Source organism: Nycticebus coucang, chromosome 9, assembly GCF_027406575.1.
Source record: "Nycticebus coucang isolate mNycCou1 chromosome 9, mNycCou1.pri, whole genome shotgun sequence".
Classification (NCBI taxonomy): Eukaryota; Metazoa; Chordata; class Mammalia; order Primates; family Lorisidae; genus Nycticebus; species Nycticebus coucang.
This window is the reverse complement of record NC_069788.1, coordinates 81,329,812-81,353,492: the sequence shown is the minus strand read 5'-3', so window position 1 is coordinate 81,353,492 and position 23,681 is coordinate 81,329,812. Positions and strand designations below refer to the sequence as shown.

The following is a 23,681-nucleotide window of genomic DNA, read 5'->3' as shown; positions in this document are numbered from 1 at the left end:
TAAGGATTAAAGATGATGCATGTAAAGCCTATTGAGTATTAGCTCAGTAACTGAAAGTTCCCTGAAAGGTAACACAGAGAAGGGATTGTGACCCTGAAAGGGAGCCACCTGCATTTAGTTGGCTCCAGCAGTGCTTCTCAAACTTGAATGGGCATCAGAATCACCTAGGCTTTTGAAATTTAAGCTTGCTGGGCCTATCCCTGTAGTTTCTGATCCATTGGGTCTGGGGTGGAGCTTGAGAATTTGCATTTCTGAGTTCCCAGGTGATGCTGTTGCTGCTGCTTCTGGTCTGGGGACCACACTTTGAGAACCATTGCACTACAGGTAACTGGCTAGTGGGCATTAAGCTGCCATAGATATATTTGAAAGCTGAGCTTTTGTGTGGTTAGAGTAACTCTGTTAAAAAATGCGTTTGAAAATACTGAATTTAGTATATCAAGGATTTTTCTCCCTGAAGTCCAGAAATCTTTGTTACATATATTTGTTGGCGAATAAGTTGTGAAAGTAACAGTTATAAACATAATATGACATTATAATATAATAAACATAATTGTCTAACAATAGCTAATTGGCTAAGGTATATGAAAGTGCTTTTATAAAATGTTAGATGAATATTAAGTCACAATTGAAAAAATATTTTAAATAACTTCATTTTTAAGATTAAACATCATAATGGAGTACAAAATAGTATAACTAGATTTCTCATCTCAATGTGCTGTTTACTGTATGTATTTTTCTCTTTCTCCTCCAGGCTGCTGACTTGAGTAAACCAATAGATAAAAGGATATACAAAGGAACACAACCTACTTGTCATGACTTCAACCACCTAACAGCCACAGCAGAAAGTGTCTCTCTCCTAGTGGGCTTTTCCGCAGGCCAAGTCCAGCTTATAGACCCAATTAAAAAGGAAACTAGCAAACTTTTTAATGAGGAAGTAAGTAGCACCCTGTCTTAGCCATTAAGAATCCCTTTAAGAATTTATACGTTCTTACCAAAGGTAGTGGGCTAAGCCCATTTTTCATTTGCTGAGGCCTCCTTCCTAGTATTATCCAAGTTTTAATGTGATGGACTAATGTGTTGACCTGACCTTTACCTGTTCTTCCTTGGGGAAACTGTTTTGTAAATTTTTATAGAGCATACTCAGGTTATAGTAGGTGCTTTAAAACTAAATAAGAAAATGTAGAATTCCAAACTTTGTTCACATCACCAGAAAATTTCACGCAGATCAAAGAACTTGATGAAATTTCCTTAGGCTGCTTAAATTGTAGCTAAACCTTTTGTATGTATGTTTGGCAAGTATTGACTAGGGAGTAGTTCTCTTGCTCTTGAAAATAGTTGTTGTAAAAATCATCTTTGACATAGTTAGAAATCCTGACATTTAAATTGGATCACATGGCATAGCTTTTGCCAGTGTTGTAGTAAAAACTGGGGTTTCTTTTATCTTCAGTTTCATTCTGGAAGGAGCCTGAGATATCTAAGCTGTGTATTCAGGAACATGTCAGAACTGTTAAATGTGGCAGATAGAAGTTGTCAAATAGATTCTATTTTTTAAAGCTATTAGAGTGACTCTATGGCCCCAAAGTATTGCCATTGTATATTTAAGGTTCGTTCTCCTGTGTTTCAGTATTTTTTATTAAATGGAAAAAATAAAGTAGGCTTGTTGGGGTAGAACCCTTGGCTTGGTTTCAGTTTCTTTTTGTGACTCAGCCCTGATATACAAGGGTCAGATTATGTGGGACCCCTCTCTCAGAAAGGATATGTGATTTTGCTTGCACTGTTGCATGGTTTTGACATCATTCAGTTGGAACAGAAACACATTATAGATTATGGTTTTTAAAAAATAATTTTGTTTGGGGAAGAAAATTCAGCTTGACAACTGTAGTTAAAATTCTGATTCTTTTGCAGTCATTATGGTATATGCTATCTATCTGTGTGTATGTGTGTGTGTGTGTGTGTGGGTGTGTACCACACCCATCCAAGGTGCTCCTGTTTGACATTGCCTGTGGATTCGGTGAAATCTTTTGAATCATGTCATCTCCTCTTTAGTTTCATCTCAGTGGACTGGAAACAAAATTCGCCATCTGTATTAACAAAATATAGAGGAAAAGTATTTAATCACATTTTCCATTAAATTCTAAGTGGGGCCGTGCCTGTGGCTCAAAGGAGTAGGGCACCAGCCCCATACACCGGAGGTAGCGAGTTCAAACTTGGCCCCAGCCAAAAACTACCAAAAAAAAGGAAAAGAAAAGAAATCCTAAGTGGAAAATATTTGATTTGCTTAGATATTTTATTAATATCATCTAAGGAGTGATTTCTTTTTTTTTTTTTTTTTTTTGTAGAGACAGAGTCTCACTTTATGGCCCTCGGTAGAGTGCCGTGGCGTCACACAGCTCACAGCAACCTCCAACTCCTGGGCTTAAGCGATTCTCTTGCCTCAGCCTCCTGAGTAGCTGGGACTACAGGCACCCGCCACAACGCCCGGCTATTTTTTGGTTGCAGTTTGGCCGGGGCCGGGTTTGAACCCGCCACCCTCGGTATATGGGGCCGGCGCCTTACTGACTGAGCCATAGGCGCCGCCCTAAGGAGTGATTTCTAAGTAAGTGTCTGGATGATTTTTTGTGGGGGGGGCAAAATCTGCCTTCTCTGCTGCACTGTTAACAGAAATTATAAATTTGAGTCATTGTGAATTTTTGTTTGTGTTTAAGTAGAGGAGAATGTGACTAAGGGGGAAGGGATTGGAATCATGTAGAGGACTGTTGGTAAACAAGATCTGGAGGCAGCTCTCTCTGAGGATGGCACAGAATGCCACTTAGAGAACAAGAAAGGTTTGTGTGTCATGGTTGGGGGAGGGTGGGGAGTTGGAGATCACAGATCCTTGAAGTCTCAGGGCCCTGAGAGCACTCAGGCTGCATCAGCCAGACCCATCCCTACCCTGAGTGACTGGGATTTGCAGGCTAGAAAGCAGCTTCTCTCTCTTCATGATTTAAGTATGAGATGTCTTATACTCTTTACATTTTGTTTGAAAAATGCCTATTCAGAATGCTAGGACTGCGTATGGTTTAATGCTAGCTTGGCATTTACAGCTAGAGGCTGAAATTGATTATTCTTCACAGTAAGGAAAGTCTTTGGCGATGTGAATACCTTTTCATCATATTTTGGTCAGAATGTCTTAAGAGCAAGGGTCACCACAGGTTTGCTTCTCAGAGAGTACCAGGAATGGTGACTGCAGCAGTCATCATGCTGTGCTTTGCATTGTTGTAAGACTTAGAGATTTCAAGTGTTTATAGCCTCTGCATGAGAGAGTCAGCAGTTGTCTACATTTTATACTTACTTGAGGAAATATTCAAAAGAAGGCAGGTGAATTGTCCAATTGAAGTAGCAAATTGATAGAGTTGGAACCAGAAATTAATTCCGGAACTCTTACTGGTTATAGACTGTATGTCCTACCATGTATGGTTGCCACATTGGCCCTTGCCTTCCGTAGGAGCTCACAGTTTAGTAAGGATAGGCAGAGACAGTACTGAGACGTGTGTTATCATAGTGATATGAACAAAGTACCAAACTGCTAACTGTATTCTGTAATATGTATCAAATGTCATCAATTTTTTTTAAAAGTTCAGTGGGGAAAGTTCTGAGAAATGCTTTCAGAAAGTGACATTTGATCTGGGTCTTAAAGGGTGCATAGGAGTTAGAGGAGGGTATGGAAGGCCTTTCAAGCTGAGAAAACAGCTTGGCTTATAGAGGAACATCAAGTAATATTGTGGCCAAGTCACAGGATGTGGGGCTCAGAATGGCAGGAGTCAAAGCTGGAAAGACAAAATTTGGACTAGACACTGGAGGCTGTGGGGGAACCTTTGGACTTTCAATCAAGGGAGTGACAGGATCAAATGTGTTTTTTTAGAACTCTTGTCAGCACTTGTGGAAGGTGGATTGGAATGAAGAAAGAGAGAATGAAGTTAGCAAGACCAGTGAGGAGGCTCTAGTAACTATCCAGGTGAGAGCTGAGGGCTTGAACTAGAGTGTGGCCATTCTTCCATTCATTCAGCAGACCTGGCCTACCTACCACATGCCCAGCACCAGGTCTACAGCAGCAGATAAAACTTGCCTTCCCAGCCAGGCATGGTGGCTCATGCCTATAATCTTAGCACTTTGGAGGCTGGGGAGGGTGGATTGCTTGAGCTCAGGAGTTTGAGACCAGCCTGAGCAAGAGCAGGAGCAAGACCCTGTCTCTAATAAATAAATAAATCCTTCCCATGACCCTTCTCAGGAGGGAAGAGAGGTATAAAGAATAGCACCACCCACACTAGTGACCAAAAATGGTGACACAATGTGATGTAAGAGGAGAGAGCAGGCCTGAGAGAGAGAGAGAGAAAAGCACAGAGGTCTGTTTTAAATTGGGAGGCAAAGAACCATCTCTTGAAGGAAGTGTATGTTTTAAGCTGAGCCTCACATGAGAAAGAGGCCAACCAGGTAAGGAACGGGAGCTGGAGCATTCCTACAGGGACAGTGAGTGAGGGCCCAAGGTAGGAAAAACCTGGGGACCAAGGGGACCAAACTGTAGAGAGGACAGTTTACTAGGGGCTGGGGATGGGGGTGAAGTAAGGGTTTGAGACTAGGGGACCAGGCCTCTTGGGAACTGATCTAGGTTTGCTTCTTAGCCTGAGTTACGGGATCCCGTAGAAGGGGACAAGAGCACAAAGCAGTCAGTTTGGTGTTTTTGAAAACTACCCTGGCTGCTTCTTGGAAATTGAATTGGAGAGAGATAATTAAAAAAATCTAAGGTTTCTGGCTGTCACTTACTGCATTACAGGAGACTGGGAAAGGAGCAGGTATTTAGTAGTGGAGGGAAAGATCAGAGATTCCATTCTGTACTTACTAAGTGTGAGAGACTTGTAGGTAGTTGGATGTATGGATCTGGAACTCAGAACAAGGGATAAAAATTTGGGAGTTTTCAGTATATAAAGAGTAATCACATCCCTGAGGGGAGAGGGTCTATAAAGAGAGCACAGTAAGAACAAAGAAGAGTGTCTAGGGGGCGGCACCTGTGGCTCAGTGAGTAGGGCGCCGGCCCCATACGCCGAGGGTGGTGGGTTCAAACCCAGCCCCAGCCAAACTGCAACAAAAAAAAAAATAGCGGGCGTTGTGGCGGGCGCCTGTAGTCCCAGCTGCTGCGGAGGCTGAGGCAAGAGAATCACGTAAGCCCAAAGAGTAGAGGTTGCTGTGAGCCGTGTGACGCCATGGCACTCTACCCGAGGGCAGTACAGTGAGATTCTGTCTCTACAAAAAAAAAAAAAAAAGAGTGTCTAGGATTAAGCCTCGATTATACCCCAAGATTCTGGCCATGTCATTCTATTGCTTCCAAAGACTTAAGCAATCAGTTAATTACCACACCACAATATTTATAGATGTACACCTGCCCTGGTCCTGGGTTTCAGACACCCTGGGATGTCTGCTTGCAGCGTGTAGGTCTGTTCTGGGTTGGAAGATGAGTAAGAACAGTACCCACCTCAGAGATGTGTAGGGAGGATAAGAAGAGTCATTTTGGGCAGCATTTGTGAAGGGCCTAAAGAGAAAGCCCTGGGAGAGCTCAGGAACATGTGAAGTAGAGGGGAAACTCCAAGTCCTTTACTGGGAAGGAGTGATAAAGCTTTCTTAGGAGGTGAAATACCAACAGTTTTGAAGGATAAATAATTAATGATCCAAGACAAGAAGGTACAGGCAAAGCAACTCAGAGAATCAGCACATGTGAGGCAGAGCGTCAGAGACCACTGGTCACGTGTATGTAGTCTCTTCTTACCAAAATACTTCTCTAACCCACCTATTACCACATGCACATGCTCACACACACCCAGGATTAATTATTCTGACTCTGTCCTTTTTTTTTTTTTGTAGAGACAGAGTCTCACTGTACCGCCCTCGGGTAGAGTGCCGTGGCCTCACACAGCTCACAGCAACCTCTAACTCTTGGGCTTACGCAATTCTCTTGCCTCAGCCTCCCGAGCAGCTGGGACTACAGGCGCCCGCCACAACGCCCGGCTATTTTTTTTGTTGTTGTTGTTGTTGCAGTTTGGCCGGGGCTGGGTTTGAACCCGCCACCCTCGGCATATGGGGCTGGTGCCCTACTCACTGAGCCACAGGCGCCGCCCTTTTTTTTTTTTTTTTTAAAAGACAAGGTCACACTATGTCACCCAGGCTGGAGTGTGAGCACAGTCAGAGCTCAATGTAGCCTTGAACTCCTGAGGCTTAAGTGATTCCCTGTCATGCCTTTCAGCTTCCTGAGTAGCTGGGACTACAGGCAACAGTTATCACACCTGGCTGTAATTTTTCTTTTTTTTTTCTAACAGCTAGAGGTTGTCAGATAGAGGATGGAGATATATATTTATTTTATTTTTTTGAGACAGTCTTACTATGTCGCCCTCAGTAGAATGCTGTGGCGTCACAGCTCAGAGCGATCTCAAACTCTTGGGCTTAAGCCATTCTCTTGCCTCAGCCTCCCAAGTGGCTGGGACTATAGATGCCCACCACAACACCCAGCTATTTCTTTTTGTTGTTGTTGTAGTTGTCATTACTTTTCAGCTGGCTCGGGCTGGGTTCACACCCACCAGCCTTGGTGTATGTGGCTGGCGCCCTACCCACTGAGCTACAGGTGCTGCCCATGTTTTCTTTAATGAGGCCAGACTAAGGGTTCCTGCTTTCCATTAGATGTTGACGAACTTCACCTCCAACAAGTCTAGCCACTGATCAAGTCAGTTCACCAAGCAGAGGCAAATCCTGCCCTCTCCCTGGGACTGTCCCAGTCATACTGGAGTCCTTGCTGCCACACCTGGAAGAGAAATGCCTGGTTCTTTGTAGCCTCTCTTGGGAAATCATATCTCCAGCTCCCTATGTCTCTGCTTTCTCTAATCTCTTAGAGTAGATTTTATGTTTCTGTTTGTAGCATTCTGTACATATGCCCTTGAAAATGTCTAACGGGCCTTTTTGGAGAGTATTTTGGCACACAGTTCAGCTGACAGGCTCCCAGATCATAGAGCCTACCTTCATAATAAGATCTCCTTGGAAAGGAGCATCACTTCTGGTCAGCATTCAGCCTGGTGTACAGCAACCCCAAAAGGGTGAGGCATTTACTTTTTGTATATTTGGGAAAGAAAAGATAAAGGGACAATTCCAATTTAATGATGAGTAACAACCTCATTTTTGTAAAACTTCTGATTTGGGGATTGTATCCCCAGAATAGTAACTTGAGAGATTTTTCAAGTATGTTTTGACTGTTGTTGGTTAAAGTATTATCTGTAAAAAGAACTCTTCATCTTGACTTGTTTTAATGACATGTAACGAGACCCTCTGTTCTTGACTTTTCAAAGCGGAACACACTGGGTAGGCCCTGCACCTCCTTGCGGCATTTAGGTTACATTAACTGGAGGGCACACTGAAAGGGAGATGGCCCTGACTCCTGGGGTCGTGGTGAGGGAGACAGTATTGCCAGTCCAGGTTGGGCAGCATATCCCACCAGCTATGAGTGCCTCCTATATGCAGGGCCCCCAGCAGTGGGGCCTCTGCAGTGTTCTGTCTATTTCTGATAGGGAGTGGTCTGCGCATTTTGTCAGTTTTGTTTTGATGCTTTTTTAGTTGAAGGAAGGAAATGAACACATAATGATCTATTCCATAAAGCTTTAACATTGATAAAAACATCATCTGATCCTTTCTTAACATGGCTTTGAAATACCCTTTTCTAATACTTACTGAGGGAAGCATTAGCCCTCTTCAAATGCCTTTATATAATCGAAGTCTTGAGTTGCCATTTTTGCTTGTGGTTACATTATGCCATTTCCAGCAGCTGCTGTGGTTTTGAATTGTTTTAGTATTTTTATTATAAATAAATGTCTACATTATAAAATGCATTTTTACTCCCCCCAGAGTATTTTTTTCATGCTACTCATGTTGATAGAATGAGAAAAAGAAAATAAAGTACTTTAGAAAGCTTCAGTTCAAATTAGTTGATTTAGCAGTGACGCTTTCATGTGGTTATTTATTCTTGTTTCCTTTACAGTATATTTAAAAAATCTTGTCTGATAATAGCATTAGGTATGGTAGTACTTTTGTTTAGTGTGGTTTTTTTTTTTTTAATTAATACCTGAAATTGGGACAGTTTATCTGGCATTGAACATTGGAAATACATTATTGGGTCTTGGCTGTATAACTGGTAGAGATATGTTGGCACCCATGTCTCTCCACCTGAGTGCTGGCCACGAGTAGGTGTCTTGATATGCTTGGAAATATATTGATATGCTGTTTTGCTATTTAAGAGTTTTTATATGTGCTTTTTGTTTTTATAAAAATGGTTATTAAGATGAGCTGTGGAGGGGAGGCGCCTGTGGCTCAGTCGGTGAGGCGCTGGCCCCATATACCGAGGGTGGCATGTTCAAACCCGGCCCCGGCTGAATTGCAACCAAAAAAAAAAAAAAAAGATGACACTAGTGGGAAGCCCTGTGGCCAGGCCAGCTAACTGAACAGTGACTTTGCTGCTTCCTTGTCCTCCCCTCCTCACTGAGCACCTCCCTTGCTCTGTTCTTTCAGGTCTGCCAGGACACAGGCCCTGTGAGTGGGACTGACACTCTGCTCAACTGCTTTCCACCAGAGTCTTCCTCACTTCTGCCTATCTTTGTTCCCCCAGTGTCCTCTCTCCATCCTGGGGAGCAAGTCCCCCTACTCTAATCCCTTCTTCCACCAGGCACCTGCCCTCTGTCACCACCATAATCTGTCCCTGGTCCTTGGCATCTCTGTGCCCCTAGGCTTGCTTCTCTGTGTTCTGTATTAGGAAAGTCCCATGCCCCTCATAGGGCTCCATCCCTCTAGGGCTCAGATGGAACTGGCCTCAAAGGGCCTGGGAGCAGGATGCAGCCAGCAGAGCTCTGGCCAGTAGTGGACCTTTACTTGGGTAGCTCCTTCCTCGTCTGCTTTTCCTCCTGGCACTTGTGGGTTGTTTGCTCAGGTTTTCTTTCTGCTTTTCTGATTTTGTCCTATTACCTGTAAGTAGTTTTTTCCCCAGAATCCTTACACTTTCATCCTCCTCCTTGCTGCTGCTTTTTCCTTGGAGATCTTTTTAGGATGTCACAAATCTGGGTCTTAACTATTCACAGCTAATTTCTGTGACATTCCTGGTCATATTTATTGGCTATAAACTTAACCTTTCTAACTGCTTGCTTGGCAAAACTTAAGGGTCTTTATGCATACTTCTTTCTTTTCTTTTTCTTTCTTTCCTTCCTTCCCTTCCTTTTTCCTTTTTCTCCTTTCCTTTCTTTTCTTTCTTTTTTGAGACAGGGTCTCACTTTGTCACCCTATGTAAAATGTCCTGTCATCATAGCCACAGCAACCTTAAACTCTTAGGCTGAAATTACTCTCCTGCCTCAGCCTCCGGAGTAGCTGGGACTGCAGTACCCGCCATAACACTCCGCTATATTTAGAAATGGGGTCTCACTCTTTCTTAGGCTGTCTCAAAATTGTCAGCTCAAGCAATCCATCCACCTCAGCCTCTAGAGGGCTAAGATCACAAGTGTGAGCCACTGTGCCAGGACTATAGATACCTTCTTTCATTATACCTCCTCTACCCAGCTGCATCCTGCCACACTGACACTGGTTGTATGACTTCCTGTCATAGCTTCTGACTGGTTCATTCCCACCCCCACCCCATTTTCCATTCTATACCTGCTGCTAGAGGATTTCACATTATTCTATTACTCCCCTTTTCAAAAACCTTTGGTGCCTCCACTGTCTGCAGCAAACCACACATGTGATTTTAAGGTTTCTACAAGCCACATTTTAAAAGTATGAAAAAATCACATGTAAAAAAGTATGTTCATAAAAAACAGGTGAAATTAATTTGAAGACTATATTTTATTATATCCATATATCCAAAATATTATTTCAATGTATAACCAATATAAAAATTATGAATGGGTCAGTTGAGATTCATTCTTTCATGCCGTATCTTCAGAACCCTGTGTGTGTTTTATACTCACAGCCCATCTCATTTCAAACCAGTGCTATGGAATTGGGCAGCGTAGGCTTCAGAGCCACAGCCTAAGCCCTTAGGCCAGGAACTTCACAGCCTTGAGTCCCAGCTCAAAATTCCAGACCCAATTCCCTATCCCTGCTCTGGTGTTCCAGCCAACACTGGTGCCATGCACTTGCTTAGATCCCTCTGGACTGTCTTGCCTTGAGCATTGCTGGATTGTTCCTCTGAGCATTGCTTGCTTGTACCTCAGCCTCTCTCTGACCCACCTTTCTATCCAAGAGCTTTTCAGAGGAACCTTGGGTATTTTTCTCATATGCTCATCTAGATCTGTTTTGAAGCCAACAGAGAAATCCCATTACTAACATTTACCACTGACTAAGATTCTTTTTTATTCTAGACATTTTCTGGGATAAAAATACCTTTATGGTACAGAAACTGGCTGCATAATTTTTATTCTTGTATTTATTGAATTAAATATTTTAGCTATTTGTTTCTTGATGTTAATGTGAAAGACAGGAGTAAAATGCTTTCTGTTCTTTTTCTCTTTTGTTAAACCCAATCCAAATGACAACCCAGAGCAATTTAAAATAAATGACTGTCTACCAGTTTGCCCTAGAGTTAAGCTTCCCACCTGAGCCTGGGCCCTGAGGTAGGTTGGCACCTTTTTCCTGAGAACCCTTCCTTGTTGGCCCTGGCAGGCCGGTCTACAGCACTCATGGACGATTGTCTATGGGTAGAGGCAGCACATGTTCACTCTGGGGTCCTATGGGCCTGTCTTCGTCTTGGATCTTGCGTTGTCTGTTCTGCTGGCACTGGCTCCCTGTGATGTTTCAGATGAGCTTCCTTCACGCCTGCCTTAGGGCTTTTGCAGTAGTTGTTTGGGATGTACTTCTTCAAACATCCCCTTAGCCTGATTCTTGCCATTCTTCCAGTCTTTGCATAACTGTCCCCACCATCAGAAAAAAGTTTGTCCCAGCTGTCCTAGTTAAGGTTGAGATCACTGCAGTCCCTCTCCTCCAGCACTTTGTTTTTTCTCCCTGTTTACTTTCTTCTCCACAGCACTTACTGTCATCAGGTCATATAAATTTTCCTTACCTACTCATCCCACTTGAACATAAACTCCGTGTAAAGGGTGTCTATTTCAATTAGTGCTGGATTGATGCCTGGCATGTAGTGTGCACTCAGTACTGCATGAATGACTTAATGAATGAGTGGGACTTCAAGAAAGTTTCTTGACCTCTCTGAGCCATTTCCTCATGGGTAATGTAACAATAAATTCCTGTCTTCCTCTACAGAAGCAGGCACTGTTACATTGCTGGTAGGAATTTTTCTTTACCTTCTTCATGGGAGGCAATTTGGCTATATCTGTAAAAATTATAAATATGTATACCTTTTGACCCAAGTTACTCCACTGGGAATTTATCCTGCAGGTATACTACTCATTCATGTGAAAACTGCCCTGTATGCAAGGTTATTAATCATTTACTAAATGTCCCGTAAGGAGAACTTTTACAATAAACTATAATATATCTACGTAATTGAATAGTCTGCAGCTTTAGAAAAGAAAAGCTCTTTGTGCTCATGCAGACAGATGTACAGGATATATTATTGAATGAGAAAGCAGAGATGAGATGGTGTGTAATATGCTTCCTTTGGTAGGAAAGAAGAAAAGTATATGAATTTGTATCTGTATTTGGCTTATACGTGCATGAAAACACTCTGGAGTGGTGAACAAGCTCATAGTGACTCAGGACAGAGGATATGGAATGGTGGAGAAAAGCACAAGCGAGGTTTCTACTGTATAAACCTTGCAGTGTTATTTTGAGGACTGGAGAGTGTGGGACTAAAGCAGTGCCTGGCACCTGCACTACAGGCTCATATTGGAAGTAGAAGCGGCACCGATGTTGTCAGTGTGGTTGCAGACATCGAGCCTGCCAGCCATGTGCCCTCGGTGTCGCTGAGACCCAGGGTACTCTAGATGAAGCACACATTTTCCCTACCTTCAAGTGCATGATCTTGGTAGGGCTAACTGACGGGGGTGAGCAAGTGAGAAATCCTCACAGCATTAAAGCTGGATCCAAGGTCCTTTTTTCTTTTTTGATATGTGGTTGCTTAAACTGGTATGTCCAGACCTCCAGTGCCGGAATGTAACAGTAATGTCTGTTTGGGTGCCCCAGAGGGTAGTTAAATTAGATGGGCATGGGTTTTTTCCATAAATTACATCCACATATCTACTTAAAATAGTCTCAATGCAACTTCTTAATATAGGAATACAGTTTTTAAATATATTTTGTCATCTCAGTAACATTTATTTTAATAATGGCAACTATTTATCTTAATACCTCACCACTAAAAAGCAATACTATTTTTAACAGTTTTAAAGTAATAATGGAATGTTTTAGTTGTGTTTATTTTAAGGTCCCAAATAAAATGTACTCCTAACCATAATGATAGATGTTCTTATGTCCTTAAATTTCTTGAAACATGATAACAGAGTAACAGTGAAGTTATCCTGGAAAAACTGGGCATTTTGGCTTCCCAACCCTGAGTTAGCTTGTGTACACCCACCTGACAAAGCCACCTATAGGTGTGAGCCCTGGATACCCTTAGACCTGGGGCATCAGGCACAGTCACATTTGTGGGAACAGGAGTGCTGGTGCAGACTGGGCCCAGTGGGTGCAGCAAGCCTGCACAGCTGTGATAATACACCATCAGCACAATCCCTGTACCACTCTCCCTCCCATTCCAGTAAAAACCCTGGCCTGGCCATGTAAATTATCTCTAACCGGGCGGCGCCTGTGGCTCAGTGAGTAGGGCGCCGGCCTCATATACCGAGGGTGGCGGGTTCAAACCCGGCCCCGGCCAAACTGCAACCAAAAAATAGCCGGGCGTTGTGGCGGGCGCCTGTAGTCCCAGCTACTCGGGAGGCTGAGGCAAGAGAATCGCTTAAGCCCAGGAGTTGGAGGTTGCTGTGAGCTGTGTGACGCCACGACACTCTACCGAGGGCCATAAAGTAAGACTCTGTCTCTACAAAAAAAAAAAAAAAATTATCTCTAACCTCTTTTTTCTTGCCAAAGAAATTGTAAAGATCTAATGGAAATACTGCCAGAATAGTGCTAGGTTTTTAGGTTGTCGGTATTAACACAGGTCAGGTGTTTTTTATAGGTAGGTCACCAGGCAGGAAGGAAAAGAAGCAGGGGAGGAAATGTTGGCTGTGTCCCCAAGGTTGGCTTGCCACATGGCTATTAATTTAAGATGGTCAGCCATGCCATTCTATGGCAACTAAACAGTGATACCTGCTGCTAAGTAACTTTAGCCTAACCCATGGTCCCTGAGCCCTGGGCTTGCATACTGTGCAAAGTTCTAGCCCTCTATTCTTCTCCACCTTGGGTCATTTGTTAGTGACCTACCTTCTAAGGTCTAATTGTCATGTAATGACCTTGCATGATTCATTAATCAGTTCTTTAACAGCCCTTTAAAAAATCTTGTTATTGGGCGGCGCCTGTGGCTCAGTGAGTAGGGCGCCGGCCCCATATGCCGAGGGTGGCGGGTTCAAACCCAGCCCTGGCCAAACTGCAACAAAAAAAAAAAATTAGCTGGGCATTGTGGCAGGCCCCTGTAGTCCCAGCTGCTCAGGAGGCTGAGGCAAGAGAATCTCGTAAGCCCAAGAGTTAGAGGTTGCTGTGAGCTGTGTGACGCCACGGCACTCTACCGAGGGTGGTACCGTGAGACTGTCTCTACAAAAAAAAAAAAAAAAAAATCTTGTTATTTCGGCTCGGCGCCTGTGGCTCAGGTGGCTAAGGCGTCAGCCACATACACCTGAGCTGGCGGGTTCGAATCCAGCCCAGGCCCGCCAAAGAACAATGATGGCTGCAACCAAAAAATAGCCAGGCGTTGTGGCGGGCGCCTGGAGTCCCAGCTACTTGAGAGGCAGAGGCAGGAGAATCTCTTAAGCCCCAGAGTTGGAGGTTGCTGTGAGCTGTGAAGCCATGGCATTCTACCCAGGTCAACAGCTTGAGGCTCTGTCTCAAAAAAAAAAAAAAAATCTTGTTATTTCATTCCTATGGTTTCCTATAGAAATGTAGCACAGATACATGTAGCACAAAGCCAACTAGACAGAAGGCAGTGTGTTTCCTGCAGGATCTTCATCAGCGTGTCCCGGTACTCCTTTGAGACTGGAGTCAGGGAATCCCCACCTGTTAGATAAAGTGTTTGGTAGTGTTCATGGCTTGATGGCTCCCATAGGGACACCATTCCTGGGGTGATGGTACAGGAGAGACGGTTGGCAGTAAGAGTTTCCGGGCAGAACTTGGGTGTCTCGGGAACTTCTAGATGCTTTCTGGTGATGTGATTTTGAGATCAGCGCAGAGAGGGATCACTGTTGCAGAAGCTGTTGTGCTGGTGATCCTCATGGCAGAGTTTGCAAGCAAGGAAGGGACTTTTTGTGCCTTGCAGGGAAGGGAGGGTACTTTTTGCCTTTTGTTTTGGTTTTAAGGCAAGACTGCTGATATATGCCTGTTAAAGAAATAACTGGGTCAAGGAACCAGAATTAGCATGAAGTAGAATGATAGTGATTAAGTGCATACTCCTGCATTAATTATCATTTTCTTTAAACATCACCTCATTTTAAAGAGGATTTTGAGGAAATGCTTATAGAGATACACACAGGACAGCGTATACAAGCAAGGAAGCCTCAGTGAACTCAGGGCTGAGGTAGAGCCCAGGAAATGTGCCTCTGGAGTCCTGTGTGCTGCAAGCAGTAGGCTGCAGATAGGACGCCCCCACCTTGAAGCAGCCAAAGCAGAGGGGCAGATGTAGTCAGCATGTGACTTACAGTAACAATAAATGCAGACAAACCTGTGAGGGTGAGGAATAGCTTTCCTGGCTGTAAGGGCTAAGAGATTTGACTGTGGGTCCTCATAGAGAGGATGCCACACATAGCTGCAGTGAATTACAGATTCAGATGCTCATGCCATAAGAGAGTATCTACAGGCTGTTTCTCCCACCAGTGTATACAAGCGCCTGGTACAGTGTCTGGCACATAGTAGGCCCTCAACAAATAATTGTTGAATGACTTTGACTCCCTCAGTGAAAGCCAGTGGGCTAACACCCAAGTGCAATTTTAGAAAATAATTCTACAAGGGGCCAAAATGCTCTTCGCTGGCTTGGCTGACCCCAGGATAATGTATGGAGTACCTGGATGGACCCTTTCCTCCTCACCAAGACACAGACAAGTTTTCTTGCTGGAAAAGTAGACTTTAAAACTTCTCCATTGTGATAACTTGTTCTCCTTTGTCTTCACAGAGACTAATAGACAAGTCACGAGTAACCTGTGTCAAATGGGTTCCCGGTTCGGAAAGCCTTTTCCTAGTAGCCCATTCGAGTGGGAACATGTACTTGTATAATGTGGAGCACACTTGTGGCACCACAGCCCCCCACTACCAGCTTCTGAAGCAGGGAGAGAGCTTTGCTGTGCACACTTGCAAGAGCAAATCCACGAGGAACCCTCTCCTTAAATGGACGGTGGGCGAGGGGGCCCTCAACGAGTTTGCTTTCTCCCCAGATGGCAAGTTCCTAGCATGTGTGAGCCAGGATGGGTTTCTGCGGGTGTTCAACTTTGACTCGGTGGAGCTGCATGGTACAATGAAAAGCTACTTTGGGGGCTTGCTCTGTGTGTGCTGGAGCCCGGATGGCAAGTACATCGTGACAGGTGGCGAGGATGACTTGGTGACAGTCTGGTCCTTTGTAGATTGCCGAGTCATAGCCAGAGGCCATGGGCACAAGTCCTGGGTCAGTGTTGTGGCATTTGATCCCTATACCACTAGTGTAGAAGAAAGTGACCCTATGGAGTTTAGTGGCAGTGATGAGGACTTCCAAGACCTTCTTCATTTTGGCAGAGATCGAGCAAACAGTACACAGTCCAGGTTGTCCAAACGGAACTCTACAGACAGCCGCCCTGTAAGTGTTACATATCGGTTTGGTTCAGTGGGCCAGGATACCCAGCTCTGTTTATGGGACCTTACAGAAGACATCCTTTTCCCTCATCAACCCCTCTCCAGAGCAAGGACACACACAAATGTCATGAATGCCACAAGTCCTCCTGCTGGAAGCAATGGGAACAGTGTCACTACGCCTGGGAATTCTGTGCCCCCTCCTCTACCACGGTCCAACAGCCTTCCACATTCAGCAGTCTCAAATGCTGGCAGTAAAAGCAGTATCATGGATGGGGCCATTGCTTCTGGGGTCAGCAAATTTGCAACACTTTCACTACATGACCGGAAGGAGAGGCACCATGAGAAAGATCACAAGCGAAACCATAGCATGGGACACATTTCTAGCAAGAGCAGTGACAAACTGAATCTAGTTACTAAAACCAAAACGGACCCAGCTAAAACTTTGGGAACACCCCTGTGTCCTCGAATGGAAGACGTTCCCTTGTTAGAGCCGCTGATCTGTAAAAAGATAGCACATGAAAGACTGACTGTATTAATTTTTCTTGAAGACTGTATAGTCACTGCTTGTCAGGAGGGATTTATTTGCACATGGGGAAGGCCTGGTAAAGTGGTAAGTTTTAATCCTTAATGCTGCACCAGATCTAGAACTTGAATAGGTAGTGATTTTTTTTTCTTGTGGGAGGGGTGGGGTGTACAATGAATGTGAATGACACTTCTTACTCTTAATGTAAATCTAAATGCATCAGAGCCATAATTTTGGATACTGCATGCCATGTAATTCTGAATCATTTGATAATTTACCTTAGAGCATTAAAAAAATATAATCAAACTAATTGCCAGCCAAGTCAGTCATCCTCCTGGGAGTATATAGCGTCCCAAGGTTAGTGTTCCTGTATTAGACTACTTCAATTTTAGGAAAATCATGACAGCGTGGGGAAACAATGACTTTAAAATGCTAAAATTAAAATTTATGCTTTAACTGGAATATTTTTGCTTAACTACTCAATTAGAATATTGTACACCTGATCAGAGTATGTGTTCAGTACAGATGGCCATTAATTGTCATTTATAGTCCAATTTTTTACCTTAATCATAAAATGTTTAGGAATCTATGAAATTTAACTTTAGGAACAAAGCATTTAGCAGGGTTGATTGATATTATTTTTACATTGTTCGGGCAATCTGCAGAAAGAGAAGAGCCTTAATTTTTAAAACCCATTTTAGTCATTTTATGACAATTAAAGTTGTTTAATAAACATCTTTTTTCAAAGAAGCAGTTTGTAGCACTTTGATTGAGATTCTGTGCACTAAAATATCCACCTTACTCAGAGCCTGGACAGTTCATGTGAACTGCCGGCTGAGGACGCCAACAGCAGTTGTCAGAAGTGCCTCTTGCCACATAAGCCAAGATACTTTATGTCAGATGTGCTTTGCTTATGTGTTCTCCCAACACGGGAAAAGGAGATTTGGGGGCTGCGGGGAGGGGGTTTGGAGTCAGAAAGGCATGTGACTTTAGGCTGTGGGCAGACTTCATTTTCTTTAGACTGTTAGTCACCCAGGCTTCAGAGTGCCTTCTGTGGCACTCTGCTTGGGTTTAGTTTCACTCCTGGAGGGGAGCACAAGTACAGATTTCCCCTTTTCTTGTTCTCAGATGGCAGTTGTGATTCTGGGGTTTCTCTTGGGACGCTGCTGCTGGCCTCGTGCTCAGGCTTTATCCTCAGTGGCTCCCACCCCAGCACCTTCTCTGGGGACCCTCGGGGCCTGTGGCCGCTCAGGAGTGGTGCTGTGTGGACTCCTCTGCGGCCAGGAGGCTATGCTGCTTCCACAGGAAACGGCAGTATTTTGGTTCTAATTCTTATGATCCTTATAGCTGTAGGGAGTTCTTTTCAAATTCCAGTTTTCACAATGGATGAGATGGATCTTTGAGCTATATATATTTTATGTCAAGATGGTAATTATCTTGTTAACTTATTTGGGGCATTTAGGTCTGTTTTTCTGTTTTGCACACCTTTGTAATTAAATACAGAAATAATGATAATTTATACTGGTGTGAGTAGTGAATGCGACTCAGCAAATCGAAGACCTGATAACTGACTTCTTTCTAGTGGAAAGACTGGTAGATGGAACAGAGTAGCTTCCTCTGCTCTCAATGCCACCTCCAGCCCCCAACCTCCAGGAAGCCAGGCTGGGTCCCCAGGCTTGCTTCCCACTTCCTAACGGGCCAGATCCGTCTAGTGTGTGCCCATCATACTCCTTAATGCAGTGGTTTCTGTTAAATGGGATCATGGCAGCCTCCTAGGGGCATCTCACCTCAGCTTATGCATTTCATGTCCCTGAGCAGTGCTCTAAGGGAATGTTAATGTCCTAGTTACCTTTAAAATATGATTCTTTGTTCCTAAAAGGTTAATTAAGGTAACAAAGACTGCCGTCCTTGTGGACCGTTTCAACTTTGGAAGCCAAATTGTGCTGCCAGTTGGAAAGATTAGTAATGAACTTATGCACCTACATAGTTTTAGAAATTCAGTTTCAAATGCTTCTGAGGCATTGAGTATGCAGTTTCAAAATTCAGGACTTAGTATTTGGCTTAAATGGAGAATAGCTGATCACAGGTAAGTAGCATTGATGGTGAAAATTGATGGTAATGGCTCAGCGCCTGTGGCTCAAGTGGCTAAGGCACCAGCCACATACACCTGAGCTGGCGGGTTCAAATCCAACCCGGGCCCGCCAAACAGCAGTGACGGCTGCAACCAACAAATAGCTGGGCATTGTGGTGGGCTCCTGTAGTCCCAGCTACTTGGAAGGCAGAGGCAGGAGACTCACTTGAGCCCAGGAGTTGGAGGTTGCTGTGAGCTGTGATGCCACGGCACTCTACCCAGGGCAACAGCTGGAGGCTCTGTCTCAAAAAAAAAAAAAAGAAAAGAAAAGAAAATTGATGGTAAGGAGCATTGATGGTGATGATTCAATTCTGAGCCCACTGGCAGGGAACTGTGAGTGTGTGTACTCCTGTAACCAATGCAACTACTGGGCATTTTCTGATTTCTTCTCCCCCACCCACCCCATTTAACATTAGCAGCTACACTAGCTAGAATGAAGGAGGAATCACAGAGGTGCACTGACACCTGTTGATGGGAGTGGGGTTGGAAGAGGCAAGAGAAAGAGATTATTGTTTCCTTTAAAAACAACTCTGAAATGTGCTAATAGAAGCCTCTGTATGTCTATGTCCATCCCCAACTCCGGTTTTAAAAACCATGATAATGCCACAGTTTTTAATTTGGGGCTTGGTCACAATCTTTTTCTTCTAATTTTTGCTGAGGAATGTAGTGTCCTTAATGTCTGGGGCCCTTGTCCCTAAGGCACCCCTTGCTGTGTTCAGTGCCAACTGAGAGTCAGGGGTCAACCCTGGGAAGGGGCTGCACTTAGCTGGCTGGCCTAGCCCCTGGCTCAGCCCAGGCTGGGCACGGTAGGATGCTGCTGCTGTGTCCACTCTGCCCCTCTGATTCCTGACCCCTTTCTTTGACAGCCGGCAGAGCACTTCTGCAGGCAGGAGGACAGAATGCGAGGTGTTCCCCAAGACCAGAACTAAAGGTTCCAGACAACTTGAGGAGAATTGGGCACTGGAGAGGTGTGGGCAGGGCTCCCCCCTTGGACATGCTTCTGAGTAATGGCTCCTGCAGACCTGGGGAGGGGCTGAGAAAGGGGCAGCCATGAGGATTCCTGATCTCAGATGTGTAAAGTACAGTGCCACACTGCTTCCATGATAGACACTAAGAGAAATCTGGGGAGCATTTTTGTAGTTTTCTCACCAAACTTTGAGCTTCCTTACTGAAATTTTTCAAGGTTTTTCAGCTTAAATGATACCATGATCAAGAGTATCTTTTCTGACCTGACCTCTGGAATAAAACACAGCAGTTGGCAAGCAGAGGCTGTCACCCACTGCGTTAACACTGCTGTTCACATGTGCACTGAGCACAGAGACAAAATGCACAGACCAGGCATGGGGGTCTTGTCCTTCCCGGCAAGTGGGCAAACTTAGCCCTTGTGCAGCATCAGAAGCCATCAGAGCATGGCAGTGGGGAGCCTGTCTACATGCTCTGCTCTGGCTTGCTTCTTTTAAACCTTCCAGTGATTCCAGAAGCCAGGTCTGTGCTGTGACCTTGAAGAGGTTTCTGCACATTAATGGCAGAAGCTTGTCTGTGGCTTTCTTGTTTGGGGACAGAGGAATTAAAACCTGCCAAGAATGGGTGGCGCCTGTGGCTCAAGGGGTAGGGCGCCGGTCCCATATGCCGGAGGTGGTGGGTTCAAACCCAGCCCCGGCCAAAAACCAAAAAAAAAAAAAAAAAACCTGCCAAGAAGTCTGGAAAAGGGAGCCTTTCGGAAACTATGCCTTCTTCTAAAAGCAACTATGTAAGAGGGAGTAGGCAGGTACTTTAAAAATAGCCAATAACATTGGGGTCTGAATTTAATAGTGGTAAAGAATCTTAATCTGTCTTTTGTGATTGAACCTCCTAGTGGTTTAGAAGTGTTCTGTAAACCCTGAGCTTGGGACTAAGGAGAAATACCTTAAGATGGAACAATGGAGGGGTAGAAAAACAGAAAGAATTTATAACAATGGTTCTTGTCTCAAAATATTCAGAAATTATGAGAAACAAAGTATTGTGCTCCCTAAAAATCTGACCAGTTTTCATGGGGTTCCATATTCTTCTCTACCATACAGCTTAATACCCAGTCCCAGTTGGCAGATAGCCAGGCAGCCTCTTCTCCCCAGGTCCCCTACTTCCTCTCATGCATCTTAAATATTAAAAACATATTAAAGTATTAGATTTTTGCTAACGGTAAAACCGCCTTATCACATGTCTGCGCCTGAGAACAAGGTCCTTGTCACCTCTTTTTTGGGAGGAGGATGTTTTATTTTTTTATTGAGCAAGCTCAAAGTATGAGGAGGAAAAGCCAAAGAGTCGGGGAGGGCTGGAGAAGGAATCCTTTGGAAAACCCAGATGTTGCATCTTGCTTATCTGGTGACCGACAAAGAACTCTAAGCAAAATTCAACTGTGCATTTTCCGGTGAAAGATTGATGGGGTGCAGCATCTTGTATTATGGTCTCTGGGTTTGACTGAGGCAGTCAGTCAGTGACCCTTGTACTGCCTCCAACACTGATGACTGAAGGGAGCAGTTGGCCTCTGAATGTCCAGTGGCACCATTGTGGTGGGTGTGTCCATTGTGGTAGTCTCACTCCTCAGCTGTAAGAACTTCTGCGTGTGTATAGGCCTAACAGGTGACTTGGAGACATTGCCTCTGGCCTGGTCTGGTTTACAAAGGTGAAAGTTGATATGTCTACTGACCTGGGAGCGAGACAAGGGCCTTTCCTTCCAGAGTGTGCCATTTGCCTTGGGCTGATTGGGACTGTCACATGTTGGTTTAGGTTGATAAGATGCTCAGCACACTGGCCTGATGTTCCCAAAGAGAGGAAATACTCATCTGGCTAAAGTAAAGTCTGTGGCTCACCATTGAAAAGCACTTATATTAACTGTTACCTTTGAAACTCAAGATTCCAAGTTAAAAATTGTAAGAACGTGCTCCTCCAATAGAGGGAAGCTGTCCCGTCAATGTTGGTTTTTTATTCATTGCTGCATCTGTTACATGAACTTCGTGTCATGGTTAAATTGCTGTCTCTCAGTTTAAAAATGTAAAGAAACTATTTCCTACATTTTTATGATTTCTGTATACCTGAATTTATTAAAGATTGTTTCATTAGGTGACACTGTATAAAATTGTATGGATATTTACCTTCAGTGAAAAATCAAAAGTAAAATGCACATGTATTTCCTTTTTTACATTTTTATCTAATTTCTTGACAACTTAAATAAATTTGATGAAGAGACTTCCTAACATGAACATTGGTAAATTAAATGTTGCAATAATTACTGAAGCTTTAATATCAGTATTGTTACTTTATAATTTTAAGAAAATCATGTTTCTGTTTCACTGCTTTGTTTTTTAGCTGTTCCCTTGTCACTGTCATAGCTAACCAGACTTACAACATACTTGATAATCTGAAGTACTTTGGGGTTGTCCTCTGTATATTGACATTAAATAAACATGTGAATGAATTGTAAATGTAGATAAGTTTACAATAGTTGTTGTCACATCTAAGCTTTAAAAAAAAATCTCAGTGAACCAAAAAAGAAAAGCACTTAAATGCTTGTTAATGTTTGTAGAACAGCCACAGAAATTGCTACCTCTTATTATTGATTCTGAGTTTCTCATAATTAGCAGCTCAATGAAATGTCTGTTCTGAGTATCAGAGATACTGTTTTTATGTGATCTCTTCTATGCTGAATCCAGTCTGGCAGAGAGGACTTGATCAACTTTTAAGCCAAGCTGTATAAGGCTTCTCCTGACATTCGGAAGTCATCCTGGGCTGGGAGCTGGCTTTGGCTCATATAGATCACTATCCAGAATCTTGGGCATCTTGACAATCACTGACCACTCAGCCAACAGTTGGGAGAGTGGAGAAAACAGCTGGCAGGGTTCTTTCTATAGGAGCTCTTTTCCTGGGTAGATTGTGTTGTTTTCCTACTCTTGATCTTGAATAGACTTTATTGGAGGCTTTGTGCTGGCTATTGAAGAGTTGTCCCTACCTTAGACACCAGGCCTTTGGGCTCCAATGCAGAAAGGTGCTTATTTAGGGCATTGGGAAGACATCCCATTTGGGATGGGAAGAATCCATTATCTATGTCTTTCTGCTGTGAAATATCCTTCACTCTCAACAAATGTAGCTGATCTGAACAGCATCCTGGCACCTGCATCCTCGAATGCTTCAAGGCAAGAATTGCAATCACCTGTAGGTCCCTGCCAGAGGTGGTGGGAGGTAAGGCTGAGCTGGCCCAAGGCCTTTATCAGGGCACTCCTTAACTGTCACTTTCCTGCTGTTTCATGAGACATCTAGGCCTGCCTGGCTGTCTCCCCTCCAGGTGGGCAGCCTGCTGAGCCCTGTGCTCTGCCTCCCAGTGTTCTCCAGGGGATGGACTCCAGAAGAGAGCAAGTTTCCCTACTCTATGTTATCCTCTGGAGTGTTGGGTCAGCACAGCCTCCAGTGCTTTTTTGTCTTGACTCCAAGATGCCCAAAGCAGAAGAGTTTGTCATATCTGCAGTTCTCAAACTGACTTCCTCAGACCTGCCATCACAAGAGCAGTACCAGGATTTCATTCCTTAGCACCGAGTAGATTTTAAAGATTACTGGGTTGACAACAAGGTTGTTTTTTGTTTGTTTTTTAAAGAACAACATAACATTTAGATCTCACAAAAATAGCTGGCTAGACACAGTGGCTCACGCTATAAGCCCAGCACTTTGGGAGGTTGAGGCTGGAGGATCACTTGAGCCCAGGAGTTTGAGACCACCCTAGGGCAACATAGTGAGACCTCCATTTCTACCAAAAAATTTAAAAACTGGGTCTGGTAGCACACACCTGTAGTCCCAACTACTCAGGAGGCCAAGATGGGATCGCTTGAGCCCAGGTGTTTGAGCCTACAATGATCTATGATCATACCACTGCACTCTAGCTTGGATGTGAAAGCAGCCCTATCTCTTTAAAAAACAAAAACAACTAGTTTGCACCTTGCAACAAATATAGCTACTCCTCCAGGAGTGTGGCAGTTTGGTTGAGATAAATGGAGGCACTTAGTTCTCCCCACCACTTCTAATGTCCATGTCTTC

At 43.9% G+C, this 23,681-nt stretch overlaps 1 protein-coding gene across 16 annotated transcripts in view; it reads left to right on the top strand.

Moving 5' to 3' along the window:
- The window catches only part of WDR20 (WD repeat domain 20), an 85,661-nt gene that overhangs the window by 55,139 nt on the left and 6,841 nt on the right, over nt 1-23,681 (top strand). For 3 of the 16 annotated variants that reach the window (XM_053603118.1, XM_053603120.1, XM_053603121.1), the window contains 3 exons: nt 752-934; nt 3,902-3,994; nt 15,317-16,576. The exons of 1 other annotated variant lie outside the window; for it this stretch is intronic. In XM_053603118.1, coding sequence (XP_053459093.1) covers nt 752-934; nt 3,902-3,994; nt 15,317-16,576 — 1,536 coding nt within the window. Of the gene's footprint in view, nt 1-263; nt 325-751; nt 935-3,901; nt 3,995-15,316; nt 16,577-19,486; nt 22,836-23,681 lie in introns of those variants that run through there. 12 more of the 16 variants (XM_053603119.1, XM_053603122.1, XM_053603125.1 and 9 more) reach the window with 10 other exon arrangements.